The 18,313-nt window shown below is 42.8% G+C and overlaps 1 protein-coding gene across 1 annotated transcript in view; it reads left to right on the forward strand.

Moving 5' to 3' along the window:
• FER1L5 (fer-1 like family member 5) overlaps positions 1-18,313 on the forward strand; it is a 382,389-nt gene that overhangs the window by 23,179 nt on the left and 340,897 nt on the right. The window contains 3 exon segments of the mRNA XM_030202486.1: positions 3,806-3,868; positions 8,911-8,961; positions 15,309-15,339. Coding sequence (XP_030058346.1) covers positions 3,806-3,868; positions 8,911-8,961; positions 15,309-15,339 — 145 coding nt within the window.

The following is an 18,313-nucleotide window of genomic DNA, read 5'->3' on the forward strand; positions in this document are numbered from 1 at the left end:
TATTGTTATTGAGCTGAAAGTTGAATGACCAGTAATTCAGTACCAGAAATTAATAATCTAAATATAATAGCCAGTAACCCAGCATTAGCTACCTGTGACTTAGCACTAGTGATGAGATCCAGCAGTGACCTGTGACCCAAGACCCAGCATTAATGACCTAAAATACAATGAGGCTGATGTTCAAGGAGGTCAATTTTCAAAGGTTTTAGGTTCTTAACTTTGAAAATCAGGCTCCTAAACTGGCTTCTTTGAAAATGCACTAGAGCTTATGCTTACATTATTTATTTTTATTTTTATAAATTTCATGAATATAATAATCCAATGTTCATCTTAATAAGCAAAATGTAAGAGATGTAGAAGGCAATTCTGTAAGAGTGCATCTATATAGGCACTCAATTAGCACATATTCTCTAAAGGAAAATAGGCACCTACTATTTAAATACCCGCATATGCATTTAGATGCAAGCATTTAGACAGAGCAGGTATAAATTGTGAAGCGCTGCGTATGACTGGTAGCGCTATAGAAATGATTTGTAGTAGTAAATGTTCGCCTGTAAGTTCCAGTGGTACACATGTAATTTACAGTACTCTGTACATTATGCTTGTAATTGTGCACCCCACCCTCATTCCACCCAGAAGCTGCCCAAGTGTATATCCACTTGCAAATTATGAGCTATTGAAGCTTATGCATGTAGTTAAAGAAAATTGTTTACGCACCATGGTCTTCTGCTACTGTTGCACTCTGTGGTAAATTTTAGTTTGGATTCTGGCACTGTTCTCCCTTGTTGGAAACATGCAATAATCACATCTGTTCTTTAAAAAAAAAAAAAAAACTTCTACATTGGATCCTAATAATCCCTGACATTATAGGCTTATTTCTAATCTCTACTTTATCTCAAAATTGTAGAGAAGACAATTTTAAATCAATTAATGTCTTAGAAAAAAAGATATTGCTTCACACCCAAAACAGTGTGGTTTTAGATCAGGATACAGCATGGATACCATTTTGGGTGCATTACTGAGTGAAGTTCACAACGTTTTATATAGTGGTCAAATCAATCTCGCAGTCTTTTCTTACTTTGGCCTTGACCTTCTACCTAGTAGATCATGAGATCTTGCTCATTCATTAGTTAAGTGTGGCATTTCAGGTTGTGTTCTGAATTGGTTCAGGTCCTTCTTGTCCAACTGTTCGTATGTTGTTTTTAAATCAACTCAGTATCTAAATAATTTTTTTACACGCAGAATCCCTCCGGATCCTACCTATCTCCTGTTCTCTTTAATATATTCCTTTAGCCCCTTAGCATCACTTATTCAAGAATCAGCATCAGCTTTACTATTTATGCCATTTGACATTCTTTTGATAGCTAAACTTGATCCCATTTCTCCAGATTTGACTCCCTTTACAGCTTTGTTTAGATCACGTTGTGGAATGACTTCGGCTCAACCATTTAGAGTTAATGTTTCTAAAAGATCTACTTGTTGGTTAACAGGAAGGTTAGATCATCCTACCTCAGTCCCTGTTTTTTGGGGGTACACCATGGCCATAATAGATTCTTTTAAGAGTCTGGGGGTGATTACTGACTACCAACTTTCTTTCTCTCAACAATTGATGCGGTCACAAAGAGAAGCTCTTTTACTGTGTAACAGCTACGGACACTTAAAATATCTGGATGAGAAGCTCTTCATTCCATTATCCATAATTTGTTTTGTCATGGTTAGACTATGGTGTAACATCATCTGATGCTAGCCATTCAACTTGTCCCTAATTCACCTTTTAGGTAATGCCCGGTATCGGGATCACATTACACCGGTTTTTATTTGCTTTCACTGGCTTCCTATTAGCTATCACATTAATTAAGGTATTGCTACTGAACAGACACTGACTACCTAGCTGCCTTAGCCTCTCTAATCAAAAGCATAGTCAGCCTCAATTGTGTGTATGTGTGTGTGGTGGTGGTGGTGTGGGGGGGGGGGGGGGGACATTTCTGGATAATGCTAATTTTTGCATCTCTTGTTAATATGTTAGGGAACTGTTTTCAGATGCATGTTTAGGCCTTACTGCTTGGTCATGCTATTCTTTAATGGGTGTAAAACTCCCAACATCATTAAAAACATATTGCACTGGGCCACTATGAGAGATTTACTTGAGGCCATGGGGAAAAGAGAGGCTGCCTGTTGAAGAGGGACGCAAGAGAGAAAGAGGGTATTGGGACATGGTGAGAAGGACAGGAGTGTAGGAGAAGGTATGAGGCAGAAAAGAGGGAGATGATTAAAATTACTATGACCACATCTTATAGGGATGATCATTCGTACGTCAGACATTAATATACTAATTCTGACAGTTGCTGATATGAGGTAGAAACAACATCTGGATTGACCGTTTGGTTTATGGAGCAATGGAAAGTAATTAGACTGGGGCATGCAGTATCTTTTTACTGTTTCCTGATGTTGGTTGTTTCATGCCCAGTCTGGCCTACCACTGAGTGGACTAGGCGTTTACCTAGGGCATCAGGCTTCCGGTGGGGAGGGGCAACAGCACAATGCTAACACAACCAGCAAAGATAGCAAAAGGCAGCCCTTTAAAGCTGCCATCAGCAGAGGGTTTTAAGAATCTGTGCACACACGCTTGCTTTCAAGGTCTCACCCTTTCTGATCAGACATTGGAGGGGGTGAGATGCAGTAGGATTTGACAACATATGCCTTGCACATAGATGCTCAAAGGCCCACCACTATAGGGTAGGCTTCTGGAGTTGCTGTGGTTTATGAGGCAGCAGCAGCAGCAGCAGTGGCAGGGGAAGGGTAAGACGGGGGAGATGCTGGACACTTTGGACAGGGGGAGGGAAGGAGAACAATTCTGGGCACATGAGGAGGAAAGGAAGGAGAAAGATGCTGGACACATGGGGGGAGAGAAGGGGAAAGATGCTGGATACCTTCAGGGAGGGGAGGGAAAGAAAAAGATGCTGGACACCTGGGGCAGGAAAGGAGAGGAATACTGGACATCTGGGGGAGGGAGGGGAAGGAAAAGAAACAGATGATAGACTTCTGGGGAAGCAGGGAGGGAAAGGAGACAAAGTGCTGGACATCGGAGGGGAGGTGGGGAAAGAAAGAGATTTCTGGTCATCTGGGGGGGGGGGAGGAGATAGGGAAGAGAAGGGGAGACACTGGACTGTAGGTGGGCTGAGACACATGGTTGATGGTTCATTTAGGGCGTCAGATACCCGGAGCATGCAATTGCATGGGTGTATGCAGTGCTTTGATTATCTCCTGGTGGTGAGTGCATCATGATATGACACCAGGGCAGATAGTATCTTGGTTGGCTTTCTCCTGACATTGGGTGTATGATATTAGAGTTAAGTTGCAGGGGAGAGCAAAGGTGGGATATTAAAATTGATGATGGCAGTTTGTGGAAATGAGGCACAGAAAGGAAACAGAGTAAGAGGTGGAAGATAGGAAGGACTGAAACAAAAAAGATTAGTGAGGGACAGTAACAACCAATTGAGAACAATAATGGGTAGAAGATGAGATCAAGGAAGTGAGATAGGAATGGAAAATAGGAGTTTATTGAGAAGATGATAAAGGCAGTAATGGAAGAGAGCAAAGGACCAAACATCCCATCACACTTCTGTCTTGCCTGTTCTCTGCAGTTTGTGATCTACCATAGGTCCTGATCAGGGAGCTGTGACATATCTGCTGTCTCTGCCATCATTAGTAGTTCCATGTTTTTTGCCCTCCTGATATATGTGACCCAGACAGAAGAACACAAACCTAGGTGCAACCTTACGTCTCTCTTTTCATTATGTTACAGATATTTTTCCAAAATTTTCATAAACCTCCTTCAAAGCTGTTTGAGGACACCATACACATACAGGTAACTGAAAAGGTGCGGGTCCACCCAACCTTCGCCACTGGGAACAAGAGAAATGGTTTTAAAATAACTCCTTATGAGGCTAATTTTACACGGTCTCTGGAAAAAACAGGATCCCTTACTTAGTTTCAAAATACTTTCTTTAAACATTTAGGGCCTCTTTTACCAAACCACGCGGCAATACGAATGAAGCCCATTCAAGTGGGCACCGAAACAGTACTACTCACTCTCCTAACCAAATTCAAGCAGGAAATAGCAATAGGCAAGAGCATTCTCCTCCTCCAATTTGACATGTCAAATGCATTCGACATGGTTATCCATAACATATTGCTAAGACTTCAGAATCAGTGGTGGAACTCTCAATTGGATTAAGGGTTTTCTAACCACAAGAACATATCAAGTGAAATCAAAAACAAACATATCGTCACCATAGAAACCAGGCTGCAGAATACCGCAAGGATCACCACTATCACCGATCCTTTTCAACCTCATGATGACTCCACTAGCCAAGACCCTATCCACCCAAGGTGTCAAATGTCCGAGTGGGTGCCCAAACGGTTTGGTTTGATATGACGGCTGAAGTGGAGGGCGGCCACTCAAAAATCAAAGTCCTGGATTTCAAGCATGCTGACTTTAGTAAACTGGGGGAATACCTGAGGAAGGGGCTGATGGGATGGGAGGATGAACGAGAAGTGGAAGGATAGTGATCCAAGCTGAAAGAAGCTATAAATAGGGCCACAAACCTTTATGTAAGGAGAGTAAATAAAAGCAAGAGAAAAAGGAAACCGATATGGTTCTCCAAACAAGTGGCAGAGAAAATAAAGGCTAAAGAGTTGGCGTTCCTGAAATACAGAAAGACTCAGGAAGAGGAACACGGGGAGGAATACCGGAGGAAACTGAAAGAAGCCAAGAGAGAGATACGTCTGGTGAAAGCGCAAGTGGAAGAACAAATGGCTAGAAATGTAAGGAGGGGCGGCAAAACTTTCTTCAGTGAAAGGAGGAAGACTAAAAAGGGAATTGTGAGACTGAAAGATGCTGAGAACCGCTATATAGATAATGATGAAGAAAAAGCAAATTTGCTAAATAGATACTTTTGTTCTGTTTTCACAGAAGAAAATCCTGGATCAGGACCGCAATGGACTTGCAAAAGTACATGTGAGAATGGAATGGATATAGCACTGTTCACGGAAGAGAGTGTGTATGAACAACTTAAAAATCTAAACGTGGACAAAGCAGTGGGACCGGATGGGATCCACCCCAGGATATTGAGGGAGCTCAGAGAGGTTCTGGCGGGTCATCTTAAAGATTTGTTTAATAAATCCTTGGAGACGGGAGAGGTTCCGTCGGATTGGAGAACAGCAGAGGTGGTCCCTCTTCACAAAAGTGGTGATAGGGAATAAGCTGGAAACTACAGGCCGGTAAGCCTCACTTCAATTATTGGAAAAGTAATGGAAGCGATGCTGAAGGAAAGGATAGTGAATTTCTTGGAAGCAAATAAGTTGCAAGATCCGCGACAACATGGTTTTACCAAAGGAAAATCGTGCCAAACGAATCTCATTGAATTCTTTGACTGGGTGACCGGAGAATTAAATCAAGGACGTGCTATGGACGTAATCTACTTAGATTTCAGCAAAGCTTTTGACACGGTTCCCCACAGGAGGCTCTTGAATAAACTAGACGGGCTGAAGATAGGATCCGAAGTGGTGAACTGGATTAGGAACTGGTTGACGGGCAGATGTCAGAGGGTTGTGGTAAATGGAGTTCGCTCGGAGGGGAGAAAGGTCAGTAGTGGAGTGCCTCAGGGATCGGTGTTGGGGCCGATTCTATTCAATATATTTGTGAGTGATATTGCCGAAGGGTTAGAAGGTAAAGTTTGCCTTTTTGCGGATGACACCAAGATTTGCAACAGAGTGGACACTCCGGAGGGAGTGGAATGCATGAAAAAAGATCTGAAGAAGCTAGAAGAATGGTCTAACGTTTGGCAATTAAAATTCAATGCGAAGAAATGCAAAGTGATGCACTTAGGGTGTAGAAATCCACGGGAGACGTATGTGTTAGGCGGGGAGAGTCTGATAGGTATAGACCGGGAGAGGGATCTTGGGGTGATAGTATCTGAGGACCTGAAGGCAACGAAACAGTGTGACAAGGTGGCGGCCGTAGCTAGAAGATTGCTAGGCTGTATAGAGGAGGGTGGGACTTTGGTGCAAGTCAGATGCACAAGGGGCCATTTTGGATAGACATCTAAGTCTGAATTTGGACTGTTTTTTTGTAAAATGTCCGAGAATCAGAAACAGGAAAGGTCATTTTCTACATGCTGTTTGGAAAATGTTTTGTGATTGGGATGTTTTATTTTTGGTCCATTTTCAAACAAATACCTCCAAATGCAAAACTTACAAAATACACAAGAAAATCCACATTCACATGTTCTAAGTGTGGTAAAAGATTTGGTTGTAATATAAATCTCAAAAGTGCATCAGATATGTTCGTGTCACTACGGGACAGAAACCATTTGTGGTATGGCGTCTGGTAAAAGCTTTGTCAGAAGGTAAACCTCACCATGCACCAGAGGATACACACAGGAGTGAAACCAGTAACATTGCCTTGGAGTGTTCATTTTTGAGCTGGGCAGCTTCGGTTTTCATTATTTCTGAAAACCGATACCTCCCAGCTCAAAATCCGCCCAAATCCAATGCATTTGCCCGGGACCAACCGTATTATCGAAACAAAAGATGGACGCCCATCTTTTTCGAAAATACGGTCTGTTCCATCCCTTTGCGTACCGTCCTCAGAGATAGTCGCCCATGGAGATGGGCGTTCGCGTTTTTTATTATGCCCCTCAATGTAATCAAAAAACCGTAATGGACATTACCTGACTCTTCTTCCCCCTTTCCCTCTCTAAGTTCCCCCCAACTGTACCTACCATACATGTACCTCATTCTATCACAATATTACTTTATATTCATTCATACATGTGTTGTTCAGACACTAATCGGCCTAAAGCCATTAACGGTTATATGTAAGCCACATTGAGCCTGCAAAAGGTGGGAAAATGTGGGATACAAATGTAACTAATAATAATAATTGCCGCGCCAGGAATCACTACCGTGGTTTGGTAAAAGAGGCCTGTAGTATGATCTTTGAAAATGCATTAGTATAATGGGTTTTTTTCTTAATTCATAATTTGTGTTCAAAGTGTTCTCCTTCAACCTTGACACATTCACAAAGTCTTTGATGTCACTGAGCCCTTGGCTTGGAGCTCGATGCGCTAGTGCTCCATCTGGGTTGAAAAATAAAGTATCAAATGGCAAGCTGAACCTCATAAGCATATGTGACTTATATCCATATACAATGTGATATCAATCTTCTTATTTTCTTACAGTTTTTTTTCTTTTGTTTCTTTTGCTGTTTTAATCAAAAAATGGAGAAAAAGACCTCATCAGTCCTAGCATGACGATATTCTTATTCAATGTATCAATCATTTAATTGTCTGCTTATTAGGACTCCATTGTAATCCTTGGTCTTAAAAAAACTCCACCTTTTTTAATAATATAATAATTAAAATTAACTCAATTGTAATGTTTCAATCGTGATTATTTCAAACAACAAATTCAACTTGATGTTACAATTGAGTAATTTTATTATTATTATTAAAAAAGGTGGAGTTTTTTTAAGACCAAGGATTACAATGGACTCCTAAATAAGCAGACGATTAAATTGATTGATACATTGAATAAGAATATCGTCATGCTAGGACTGATGAGGTCTTTTTCTCCATTTTTTGATTAAAAAAGAAAAAAGAAAAAAAGAAAAAAACTGTAAGAAAAATAAGAAAGATTGATATCACATTGTATATGGATATAAGTTCACATATTGCTTATGAGGGTTCAGCTTGCCATTTGACAATTTAGTTTAGTTTTGCTGAAATCGAGTCCAGTTTTTTCTGAAAAATAAAGTACTCAGAAATATCTTGAATTTCAGTCATAAATTTTTGCTGCAGTGGGATGTTTTTGGGTTATTTGAAAATATGTTAGGGTTCCCGTTTTTCCCGGACACCATATATAAAATTTTCCACACCGAAGAGGCCTTTTGTAAAATTGCCTCATAGTATATGCACAGTTAACTGTGTCAACAAGATGGTATATACTTATATTCGTATTGTTTGTAGGCATACCCAGGATCACAATTTGGGCAGAGCATGGCTAGAGTTTCCATAATCTCATGTATTTTATAAAAGGATGTTCAAAGAATAGGGTAAGCTGGCTCTTCCAAAAAAAAACAAGGGAAATGCTTATTCAAAAATATATGGCCTTTATTGAAAATCATCAAATGACGCGACTTGACTGCCGTGTTTCGGTGCCCAAAGTGCCTGTGTCAGGAGTCTTATGGTGTAGGTAACAATTCCAAGACCAAATTCAAACAAAGGCAGATAAAGTTTGTCCAAAATGTAGAGTGAACATGTGCAACATCCGTCGGCAAAAGCCTGAAAAATCAATGGAGCTTTGGGCGCCAAAACATGGCAGTCATGTCGAGTCATTTGATGATTTTCAATAAAGACTATATATTTTTGAATAAGCATCTCCCTTGGTTTTTTTTTTTTTTGGAAGAGCCAGCTTACCCTACTTTTTGAACTTCCTTGGACGGCTGACTCTTGTATTTTATAAAATATGCAAATGTCCACATAGAGTACATGCGCACATTTGCACCTGCTTCCTCTTTCCCTTTGGAGCAAGTGTAAATGTGAGGATGTAGTTTTGTGGGAAGGATGAAGATGATCAATTGCTCTGTACTCCTCAATGCTCCACTGGTATCTGAAAGAGGAAAAGAGAAGATTATTGATATTTTATACTCCTTAGTGCTGCAGTGTAGTGTGAGAGTTGGAGTGGGATTTTTGTGAAATGGTTGAAGAAGGGGATTGTCATTGCTGTGGTCTCCTCGGCACTGATGTGAAGTATAGGAAAGGAGCAGAAGGAGAGATTATTTGGAAAGGTGGGGAACTGTTAATATTGGAAAGAGCTAAATGTCAAGGTTTTCCATCTTTTATTAAGGTCTTGAATTCTCAGTCACTGCGGGCTGATTCCATGATTGGAATTTTCAAGGTGAGTTACCTTTCTGTAGTTAAATGAAATGTGCACCCAAATGTAAAATGTACATGCAGCCTTCAACCCATGTGTTCAACCACTTTCCAGGCCTCAGCCCCCAGCTAAGCCTTGTCCATAGCCTGTGACCCTCAGCAGCAGCCTCAGACCCCAGTCCCCATCTCCCAATCACCAGTTCAGTTTCAAATATTTCCCCCACAACAGTATCTATCCCCTTGGCCACAGCCCTTAATTCAGTTTTTTTAAATACAAGTTATCCTTTTTTATTCTTTTCAAGCCTGCAGTAGCCTCAGCCTCCATTTTCCTAGCCACAATCAACAGCCCCAATCCCAACCTCAGCCCCCAACTCAGTTTCAGTCATCACCCCCGATACTCAACAGCAGCTTCCATTCTCCTAGCCAAAGCCATACCAGCTACAGATCCCATCTCAGCCGCACTCTGCCCTGACCCACAATCTCAGCCTCTATGCTCGCCTCCAAAACATCAGTTTCTAGTTCTGACTGCAGCCAACAGCATCAAGTCAAAGCTTCCAGTTTAGACTCCTAGTCACAATGCATATCCCCTACCTTTCGGCCACTGCCACATATACCAGATGTAATCAAGTTGCTAACATTATTGTACCATGTAGTCCATGACTACAAGAAGCATATATCCTTCTCCATGATGGTGTCAGCATATCTGGATGATGTTATGGGTTGGGGAGGGGTCTGTAAGGTAAATGGTGAGAGTACTGAATGGAGTGCCTCAGTAGCAGTTAGTAGTGAGTTTCTCATGCAACTCAGTTCTTGTGATATCCAATAATAGTGATGACTGTTTTCAAATATTTAAAAATATTTAGATCCTTAGAATTGTGGAGGGGCATTTTCAAAAGAAACATCTAAATCAGAATTTGGATGTTTTACAAAGATGTCCAAATTCTGAACAGAAAAGAAGGTCATTTTCGAAAAAGATGGATGTCTATCCTTTGTGTTTAAAAATACTATGAACGTCCTGTGATTTGGACGTCCTTTTTTTTGGGTCCATTTTCGAACAAAAGATGTCCAAATGCAAGACATCCATAATAGAGGAGGAGTGGCTTAATGGTCATGCGAGAGATTCCCATAGTGAGCAAGGATCATGCAATATCTGCTTAAGGATGCCACTTAAAGCTATCCACATGTACAAGATGAGTCTACCCTCTCATCTTGAAGAAATGAAGAACAAAGTTTGTTCTACCAAACCAATGTTGAAGACAGTATCAACTGGCAATCCTGTCTCCCAGAGCATTCATGTCTCTTAGAGCAATCAGTTTAAATGTAAAATTAATATAAGACCATCATACAGAGAGGTAATAAATCACAGCTGTTTAGATATTTCAGCCCCTTAAAGTGGTTTTACCAAATATATGGTCTACTATCCCTGAGTTTGATGCTCCTACATAATTTTTACATTTAAAATGGTTGCATGTGAATTCTTTGGGAGGTTGGATTATTAATTTTTGTCATTCTGCTGGTGGGAAGAAATCTCTTAGGTCTTTCTTAAGTGAAAACACCATCAAAGCATAAGGACCATAGTGGTGTACTATCCATTAGAGGCAAGTAGTTGAAGGATAGTCCCAGGGATCAAGCCAGATCTTGATATCCCAGTTGGACTATGCACTGTGCTCTCAGTGCTTGAGCACAGAGCTGAGGGCCCATTGAAGGGCAACTACTACATTAGAAAATAAAGAATTGCCATAGTGAGGCAAACCAGTGGTCCATTGAGTCCAGCATCCTGTCTCAGGCAGTGCTAATCTGGATTGTTTGGAAGGCCCCAGCAGATCCTCATAGGAAAGTAAATTTCCTATTGTTCATTCCCAAAACTATGAAGTAGAAACGCCCAAGTCTATCTGGCTAATAATGTTATAGTGCCTAATCTCATTTGAGACAAGGCTCCAGAAGGATAGTGGTGTGGGCTCTTCCACCTTCAAAGCAGTTTTTCTCTTCCCTTCTCCCTCTGGAGCCCATGTTTGTTATTGGTTTGTCTTTTTACTGAAGAAAGATGGAATTCTAACCTGCAGAACACAGTACTCTGCCTTGTTTGCAGGTGGTGATTGTTGTTCCCCTACCCTCTCCTTTTATTTGTTGAAGACAACCTGCATCTAGAGAGCCTCATTTATGTGATTACAGGGAACATTTTCTGGTCAATATTCAAAATGATTTAACTGGCCAAAAATGGCCACTGACCGATTCACCACTTGTTGGGGGCTATCTGCTCATTTTCAGCAGTTATCACTGCTGAAAATTCACAGTTAATGCCTAAGTGAAAACTGCTATTTGGGGGTGTTCCAGGGGTGGGGTCAGCACTTGGCTGGTTAAGTGCCTATATTCAGTACGTAACTAGCCAGGGTAATTATATAAATGGGACCGCATAAAACACAGCGTATCTTTTATGCAGCAACCCGTGGCCCGTTAAGTTCTGAAATATTGACTTAACTGGCTATGGGCCCTGTTTACTAAGCCATGCTGTAGGCATGCTATCATAGTGTGCACTAAAAATTACTGCACACTAATGCTAGACACACCTATGTGTTAACCAGCTCTGCATAAACTGGATATTCAATGTCGAAGCCCGGACATGACCTGAAATTGAATTCCAGGAATAACGCCGGCAGTGGTCAGCAAAACGCTCACCGCCACCAGCTAAATATTTACCCTTTGTCTTCACAGACATTGAAAGGGTAATGTTTCATTTCTATAGTAGGTATTCTATGAACGCATTAGTTCACCAGTTCTTTTTCTTTTCCATCTGGAGTTGAGCTCATTAGCTTAATTACAGAACAGGATTATTATACCCAACTGACCAACTCTCTTGGCTCTAATCCTCGACTTCTCTTCACCACATTGAACTCTCTCCTCAAGGTGCCCCCTCCCCCAACTCCCCCTTTATTATCTCCTCAGACCCTTGCTGAATTCTTTCACAACAAGGTTCAAAAGATAAACCTTGCTTTCTCTACCTCACCACCTCTCCCTCCACTAGTCCGTTCCCCTCTCTCTCCTTCCCCTCATTCCCTTTCCTCCTTTCCTGAAGTTACTATTGAGGAAACTACACTTCTCCTTTCTTCTTCAAAATGTACCACCTGTTCCTCTGATCCCATTCCCACCCACCTTCTTAATGCCATCTCTCCTGCTCTTATTCCTTTTATCTGTCACATTCTCAACCTCTCACTTTCCACTGCGACTGTCCCTGCTGCCTTTAAACATGCTGTGGTCACACCTCTCCTTAAGAAGCCTTCACTCGACCCTACTTGTCCCTCTAATTACCGACCCATCTCCCTCCTTCCTTTTCTCTCCAAATTACTTGAGCGTGCTGTTCACCGCCGCTGCCTTGATTTTCTCTCCTCACATGCTATTCTTGACCCACTACAATCTGGTTTTCGCCCTCTCCACTCAACCGAAACTGTGCTTACTAAAGTCTCCAATGACCTATTACTGGCTAAATCCAGAGGTCAATATTCCATCCTCAGTCTTCTTGATCGTTCCGCTGCTTTTGACACTGTCCGATCACAGCATACTTCTCGATAACCCTGTCCTCACTTGGATTCCAGGGCTCTGTCCTTTCCTGGTTCTCTTCCTAACCTCTCCCTCCGCACCTTAGTGTTTCACTCTGGTGGATCCTCTTCTACTTCTATCCCTCTGCCTGTCGGCGTACATCAGGGTTCTGTTCTTCGTCCCCTCCTCTTTTCTATCTACACTTCTTCCCTTGGTTCATTAATCTCATCCCATGGCTTTTCCTACCATCTCTATGCTGATGACGCCCAAATCTATCTTTCTACCCTGATATCTCACCTTGCATCCAAACCAAAGTTCAGCGTGCTTGTCTGACATTGCTGTCTGATGTCTCAACGCCACCTGAAATTAAATATGACCAAAACCGAGCTTCTCATTTTCCCCCCCAAACCCACCTCCCCGCTCCCCCCGTTTTCTATTTCTGTTGATGGCTCTCTCATTCTCCCTGTCTCCTCAGCTCGAAACCTTGGGGTCATCTTTGACTCTTCTCTCCTCCTTCTCTGCTCATATCCACAGATTGCCAAGACCTGTCGTTTCTTTCTTTACAACATCCGTAAAATCCGCCCCCTTTCTTTCCGAGCACTCTACCAAAAACCTCATCCACACCCTTGTCACCTCTTGTTTAGACTACTGCAATCTGCTTCTTGCTGGCCTCCCACTTAGTCACCTCTCCCCTCTCCAGTCGGTTCAAAACTCTGCTGCCCGTCTCGTCTTCCGCCAGGGTCGCTTTTACCTCATACTAACCCCTCTCCTCTAGACCCTTCACTGGCTCCCCTATCCGTTTCGCATCCTGTTCAAACTTCTTCTACTAGCCTATAAATGTACTCACTCTGCTGCTCCCCAGTATCTCTCCACACTCGTCCTTCCCTATAACCCCTTCCCGTGCACATCCGCTCCATGGATAATCCTTCTTATCTGTTCCCTTTCTCCACTACTGCCAACTCCAGACTTCGCGCCTTCTGTCTCGCTGCACCCTACACCTGGAATAAACTTCCTGAGCCCCTACGTCTTGCCCCATCCTTGGCCACCTTTAAATCTAGACTGAAAGCCCCCTCTTTAACATTGCTTTTGACTCGTAACCACTTATAACCACTCGCCTCCACCTACCTCTCTCTTCCTTCCCGTTCACATTAATTGATTTGATTTGCTTACTTTTTATTTTTTGTCTATTAGATTGTAAGCTCTTTGAGCAGGGACTGTCTTTCTTCTATGTTTGTGCAGCGCTGCGTACGCCTTGTAGCGCTATAGAAATGCTAAATAGTAGTAGTAGTAGTAGTAGTAGTACTGAGGTACACTGCATGACTGTAGGAGATCCTACGCACATTCATAGAGATCTCAAAGAATTTTCTGGGATGTCATGTTCATGTCAGCACCATCAAGTTGATGTCACCCATATATATGATGGAAATGGCTGTCTGCAGAGAATGGCTATTACAGGTAACCAACTTCACTGTGTCCCATGACAAGGGACCCAGTGTCTGTGTATGTTCTTATTTTTAGGATCATCAGAATTATTCAAGTATAATGTCTAAGGAGAGATGCACAAGCTTACAGTCAGTGGCGTAGCCACAGGTGGGCCTGGTGGGCTGTGGCCCATACACTTTGGACTCAGGCCCACCCAAAATTATGACACTCTTGATGTGGCTGGTGGGGATCCCCAAACCTTGCTAGCTGAAGATTTTCTCTCCTTGGGCAGCCAGCTTGCTTCCAAATGTTAGCCAGCAGCACTTGCCTTAAGCTGACGCTGAGACACCAGCCCTTGTTTACATACAAAAACACTGAGCATGCACAGCCTGCTGGCAGCAGCCTCAGTTTGAGGAAAGCGCTACCAGCTGCCATTTGGAAGAGTACTGGCTGCTGGATGAGGAGGAGGAAATCTTCAGCTGGAAGGGTTTGGGGATGAAGTATTTAATATTTGGGATTTGTGGGTAGGGAGGGGTGGAGAGAGGAACAAACTAGAGGGGGTCCGGTGGGGGGGGGGGGGGGGGGGGGGGGGGGGGGGGGGTGAATTCCATGCTCACCCACCTTGGCTCAGGCACACCCAAAATTGGTCATCTGGCTACGCCCCTGCTTACAGTGCTTGCAATATTTGTTTTAGATCGGTTGTAACTGGTCTAAAATAAACATTATTTAGCGTCTAATGCACAAAGGGGTTCTGTGTGGCTTTAACTGTTCACTGTAGCAGCTACCGACAATCCAATGCAAATATATTACAACAAGCTCAACAGTATTAAAATTAGTATTCTGTGCGATGCACAGAAAGGAGCACCTACTTTAACATGCAAAATTTTCCAGCATGTCAGGAGCTGTCCTTGTGTGACTGATCCCAGGCCTGGGCTGTGGTGTGGTGTGTGTAGGTGGGTGGGGGTTGGGGGGTTCTTCTTTTCATCGCTATCATGCCTTTTTGCACATGAGCTCCATGTGCTTCTGTACTTCATTCCAGAACATGGGGATTCATGTGGCTTTTTCCTTTTCTTCTTCTGTTGTTTTTTCCCCCTGTTTTTCCCTCCTCCTTCCCGTCTCTGGCCTAGGCACAGGCATAAAGTGAACCCCCGGATTTGGCACAGGCAGGATCCGAGCCCCCAGCAGAGTGTACAGCAGTGATTCCTGGGCATGCGCAGAACATAGACACTTACAGAGAGTTTGTTTTGCACATGCCCTAGGCGCTTTCCCCGCAGAATTTCTGTTCATCTAATTTGCATGTGATGCCCTTTGTGCATCGGTCGCTGTTTATGAATTGGTAGGTTCAACAGCAGCTGTCATATTTAATGGTGACCTTTGAGCACTGGGACCTAATACTCTCACTTTTTATATTTACAGATGGAAATTGGAAGTGTGTACAATGCTCCTGGTAGGTTTCTATCCAGAATGATTAGTCGTCTGAATGTTTGCGGTCAAAACATAGGGAATCTAGGACAGAGGAAATCTAGGATAGGGAGGTTATTGTCCCAGTACAGATAGTACTCATACTATCACAACAAAGTGATTCTAGGAAGGAAGGTTATATTCGAGCATAGAGAGGTCAGGGGGGGTGTAGAGACAAGTGGAGGGTTAGAGGGGGAGTCTGGAATTGGGAGGTTACTTGATAAAGGCAGAGGGATTCTGGAAACTAGTTTATGTCACTGCAGAATTATTCTGGAAAAGGAGAAGAGCAGCTGAAGATGATTAAGGGCATCACACCAAGCAGTATTGCTAGGGGTCAACGGCACCATTTTGAACCTAACATTCAGTGGGCCAGGAGCAACTGGGGATCACTCCTGCTCCACCCGTTAGACACCAAGGAAATCCCTGGTAGGTCCGGAGGGGGGGGGGGGGGGTTAAGTGAGTTGGGGTATGCTTCAGGGATGTAGGGGTCTCAATTGGAGGGGAGATTTCTATAGAGGATTAAAGCATGTGCTTCAGGGGCTCTGGATGGGGGGGGATCTGAACATGGGGTTTTATTTGGATGAAGAGGTTTAGTGGGGGAGCAGGGGTAGGAGTGAGAGCTTCACTGACTGCAACAGCACAAACTGAATTTTGTCATAGGAACAGGTTAAATGATTCCTGCTGTAAATTTCACGGCAGTAAATTACTGCATCTTATTGCAGGAGTCATTAACTTGTGGTACCAAATTTCTACAGGTTAGTAACTCCCGTGATAAAATGTAATATTTTATTACAGCTTAGTAACTACCTTTCTTTGTTGTTCCCTGAGGTCTTCCTAATCTAATCTAATCATAGTTTTTATATTATATAATCCTTTGCTTAAAGGTTTTTATTATCGTCAGGCTTTTAATATTGTTAGTGTCACGTTTTCAAGGCAGAAACTAGGTTCGGGAGCCCTTGGGCCACTGCTGTGGAGCAGCAATGGCAGGCAAAACCACCCCACACCAGAGACAAGGCAGAACTCTGACAGAAACAGCTAGACTTCACCTGCGCTTGACCGCCCTTCCCCAGGAGTTGAGCCCCTGGGTGCAGGCGGCAGGCAGGACTTACCGGACAGGGCAGGCACTGGATACCAACTAGGCTGAACAGGGACTGAGGGTCAGGGGGGAAGGACTATACATGGGCAGCAAGGCAGGAAACTAGGCTAGGACTCACAGACAGACAATACTACACAAAGTAGGAAATGGACAAGCTAAAGGACAGGAAGTGAAAGCTGCTACGCAGCCACTGAAACAGGGTACAAATACTGACAGACAAGAGACAGGACTGAAAGCGGCAGAGCAGCCACTAAAATAGGGTACAAATACTGACAGGCAAGAGACAGAACTGAAAGCTGCAGAGCAGCTACTAAAACAGGGTACAAATACTGACAGACAAGACTGAAAGCTGCAGAGCAGCCACTAAGCAAGAGACACAGACAAACAGAAACTAGACAAGGAATACAGACCAGAAACAAGACTAGGGAAGTAAGCACATAAACCTAAGCTAAACCACACACTGATAACTAGAAACAGACAAGGAACTAAACAAGAAACCAGACTAGGCAGAAGTGCAACAAAGCACCAACAAACCAGGGACCTTAGACGATGCAAAGGCAAACTCAGAAGGTTTCCAGGTGGTAATAAACCCATCAGCAGCTGAACTTAGCTGCAGGAATCATGAGGCAGCTACGGGTGAGGCTAGCTTCCAAACTTCAAACCAAGTCTGGAGGGCTGGAATATCTGGACCGGACCAGAAAGAAAGTCTGGAAAGTCTATGGCAGCCACCGGTTCTGGCCACCAGAGGGCAAGAGGAACACAAACCAAGACACAGGCAGAAAGCATACTGAAGCACAGAGAGGCTTAACACACACAGGTGCAGTATAGTGGAGTAATCAGAGCCATGCTGGAAGCAGCCAGCACACAGAGACAGAGACAGAACTAACTCAGGAAGAACAGACAGAAGCCAGCTCAGAAGCTGACCGCCGGAAATAAGGTGAGTCTGAGAGGGGTCACGACCACAATCATGACAGTTAGTGTTTCAGATGTAAGGATCTTCTGATTATACTGCAATTGGAAAGATTTTTAGACGGTGAGAGTGATTTTCTTGATGTGATTGTGGATAAGGGCTTTCCTGGCTAGTTATTTGGAATTCCTTTCCACTTACTGAATTTATATGGTTATGTATTTTAATTGTAAACCGCTTTGATCTGGCAAAGCTAGGTGGTATATGAAATGTTTAATAAATCATAAATCATATCCTCTTATCGGTCAACCAAATGGCCACCCAATATGGTTTAAATTGGCAAAATACATAAACAAACACAAATAGAGTGCCTGGTGAGAATCAGAATGGGCTACTCAAAGACTTTATTAAAATGTAGTTGAGGTCAGGGCCAGGTCTAACAAAGGCTAAGAGGTTGGCTTTCACTTTAATCCACACATACCTCTCACTTCTCCGTTGATAAACAGTCCAAGCCAAAATATATGTTCACAACTAGTAGAAGGGTTTTACTGAACCTGGATAGTCAGGTAAACAGTACTGTTTACCTAAGGCCAGCAGAAGGATCTGATTACTTAATTGCTTCCTAAGGAGTGTAAATAATTGTCACAAATTGAATGCAGTGAAAAACAGGTTCAGGCTTTTTAAGCAAACTAGGCCTGTAAAATCATAGGATCTCTCAGTCCTGATACTTCACTGAAGAAATATGACAGTCTGATTAAGTTAATGAAGCCTGGCAGAGTTACAAAGTTGGCAAGGATTGTGTACAGCTGGACATAGGCATGCAGAGAAACTATAAGAAATAATTGGGCAAAGATAAGGCCAGGTGCAGAAAAGCTAAATTTAAGGATGAGCGAAGCTTGAAGGTAAGCAAACTTGCTAAGCTTGAAACTTGGTCCTAATTGGATGAGAGATAAGAAA

This window comes from Microcaecilia unicolor, chromosome 4 (genome assembly GCF_901765095.1).
Source record: "Microcaecilia unicolor chromosome 4, aMicUni1.1, whole genome shotgun sequence".
Classification (NCBI taxonomy): Eukaryota; Metazoa; Chordata; class Amphibia; order Gymnophiona; family Siphonopidae; genus Microcaecilia; species Microcaecilia unicolor.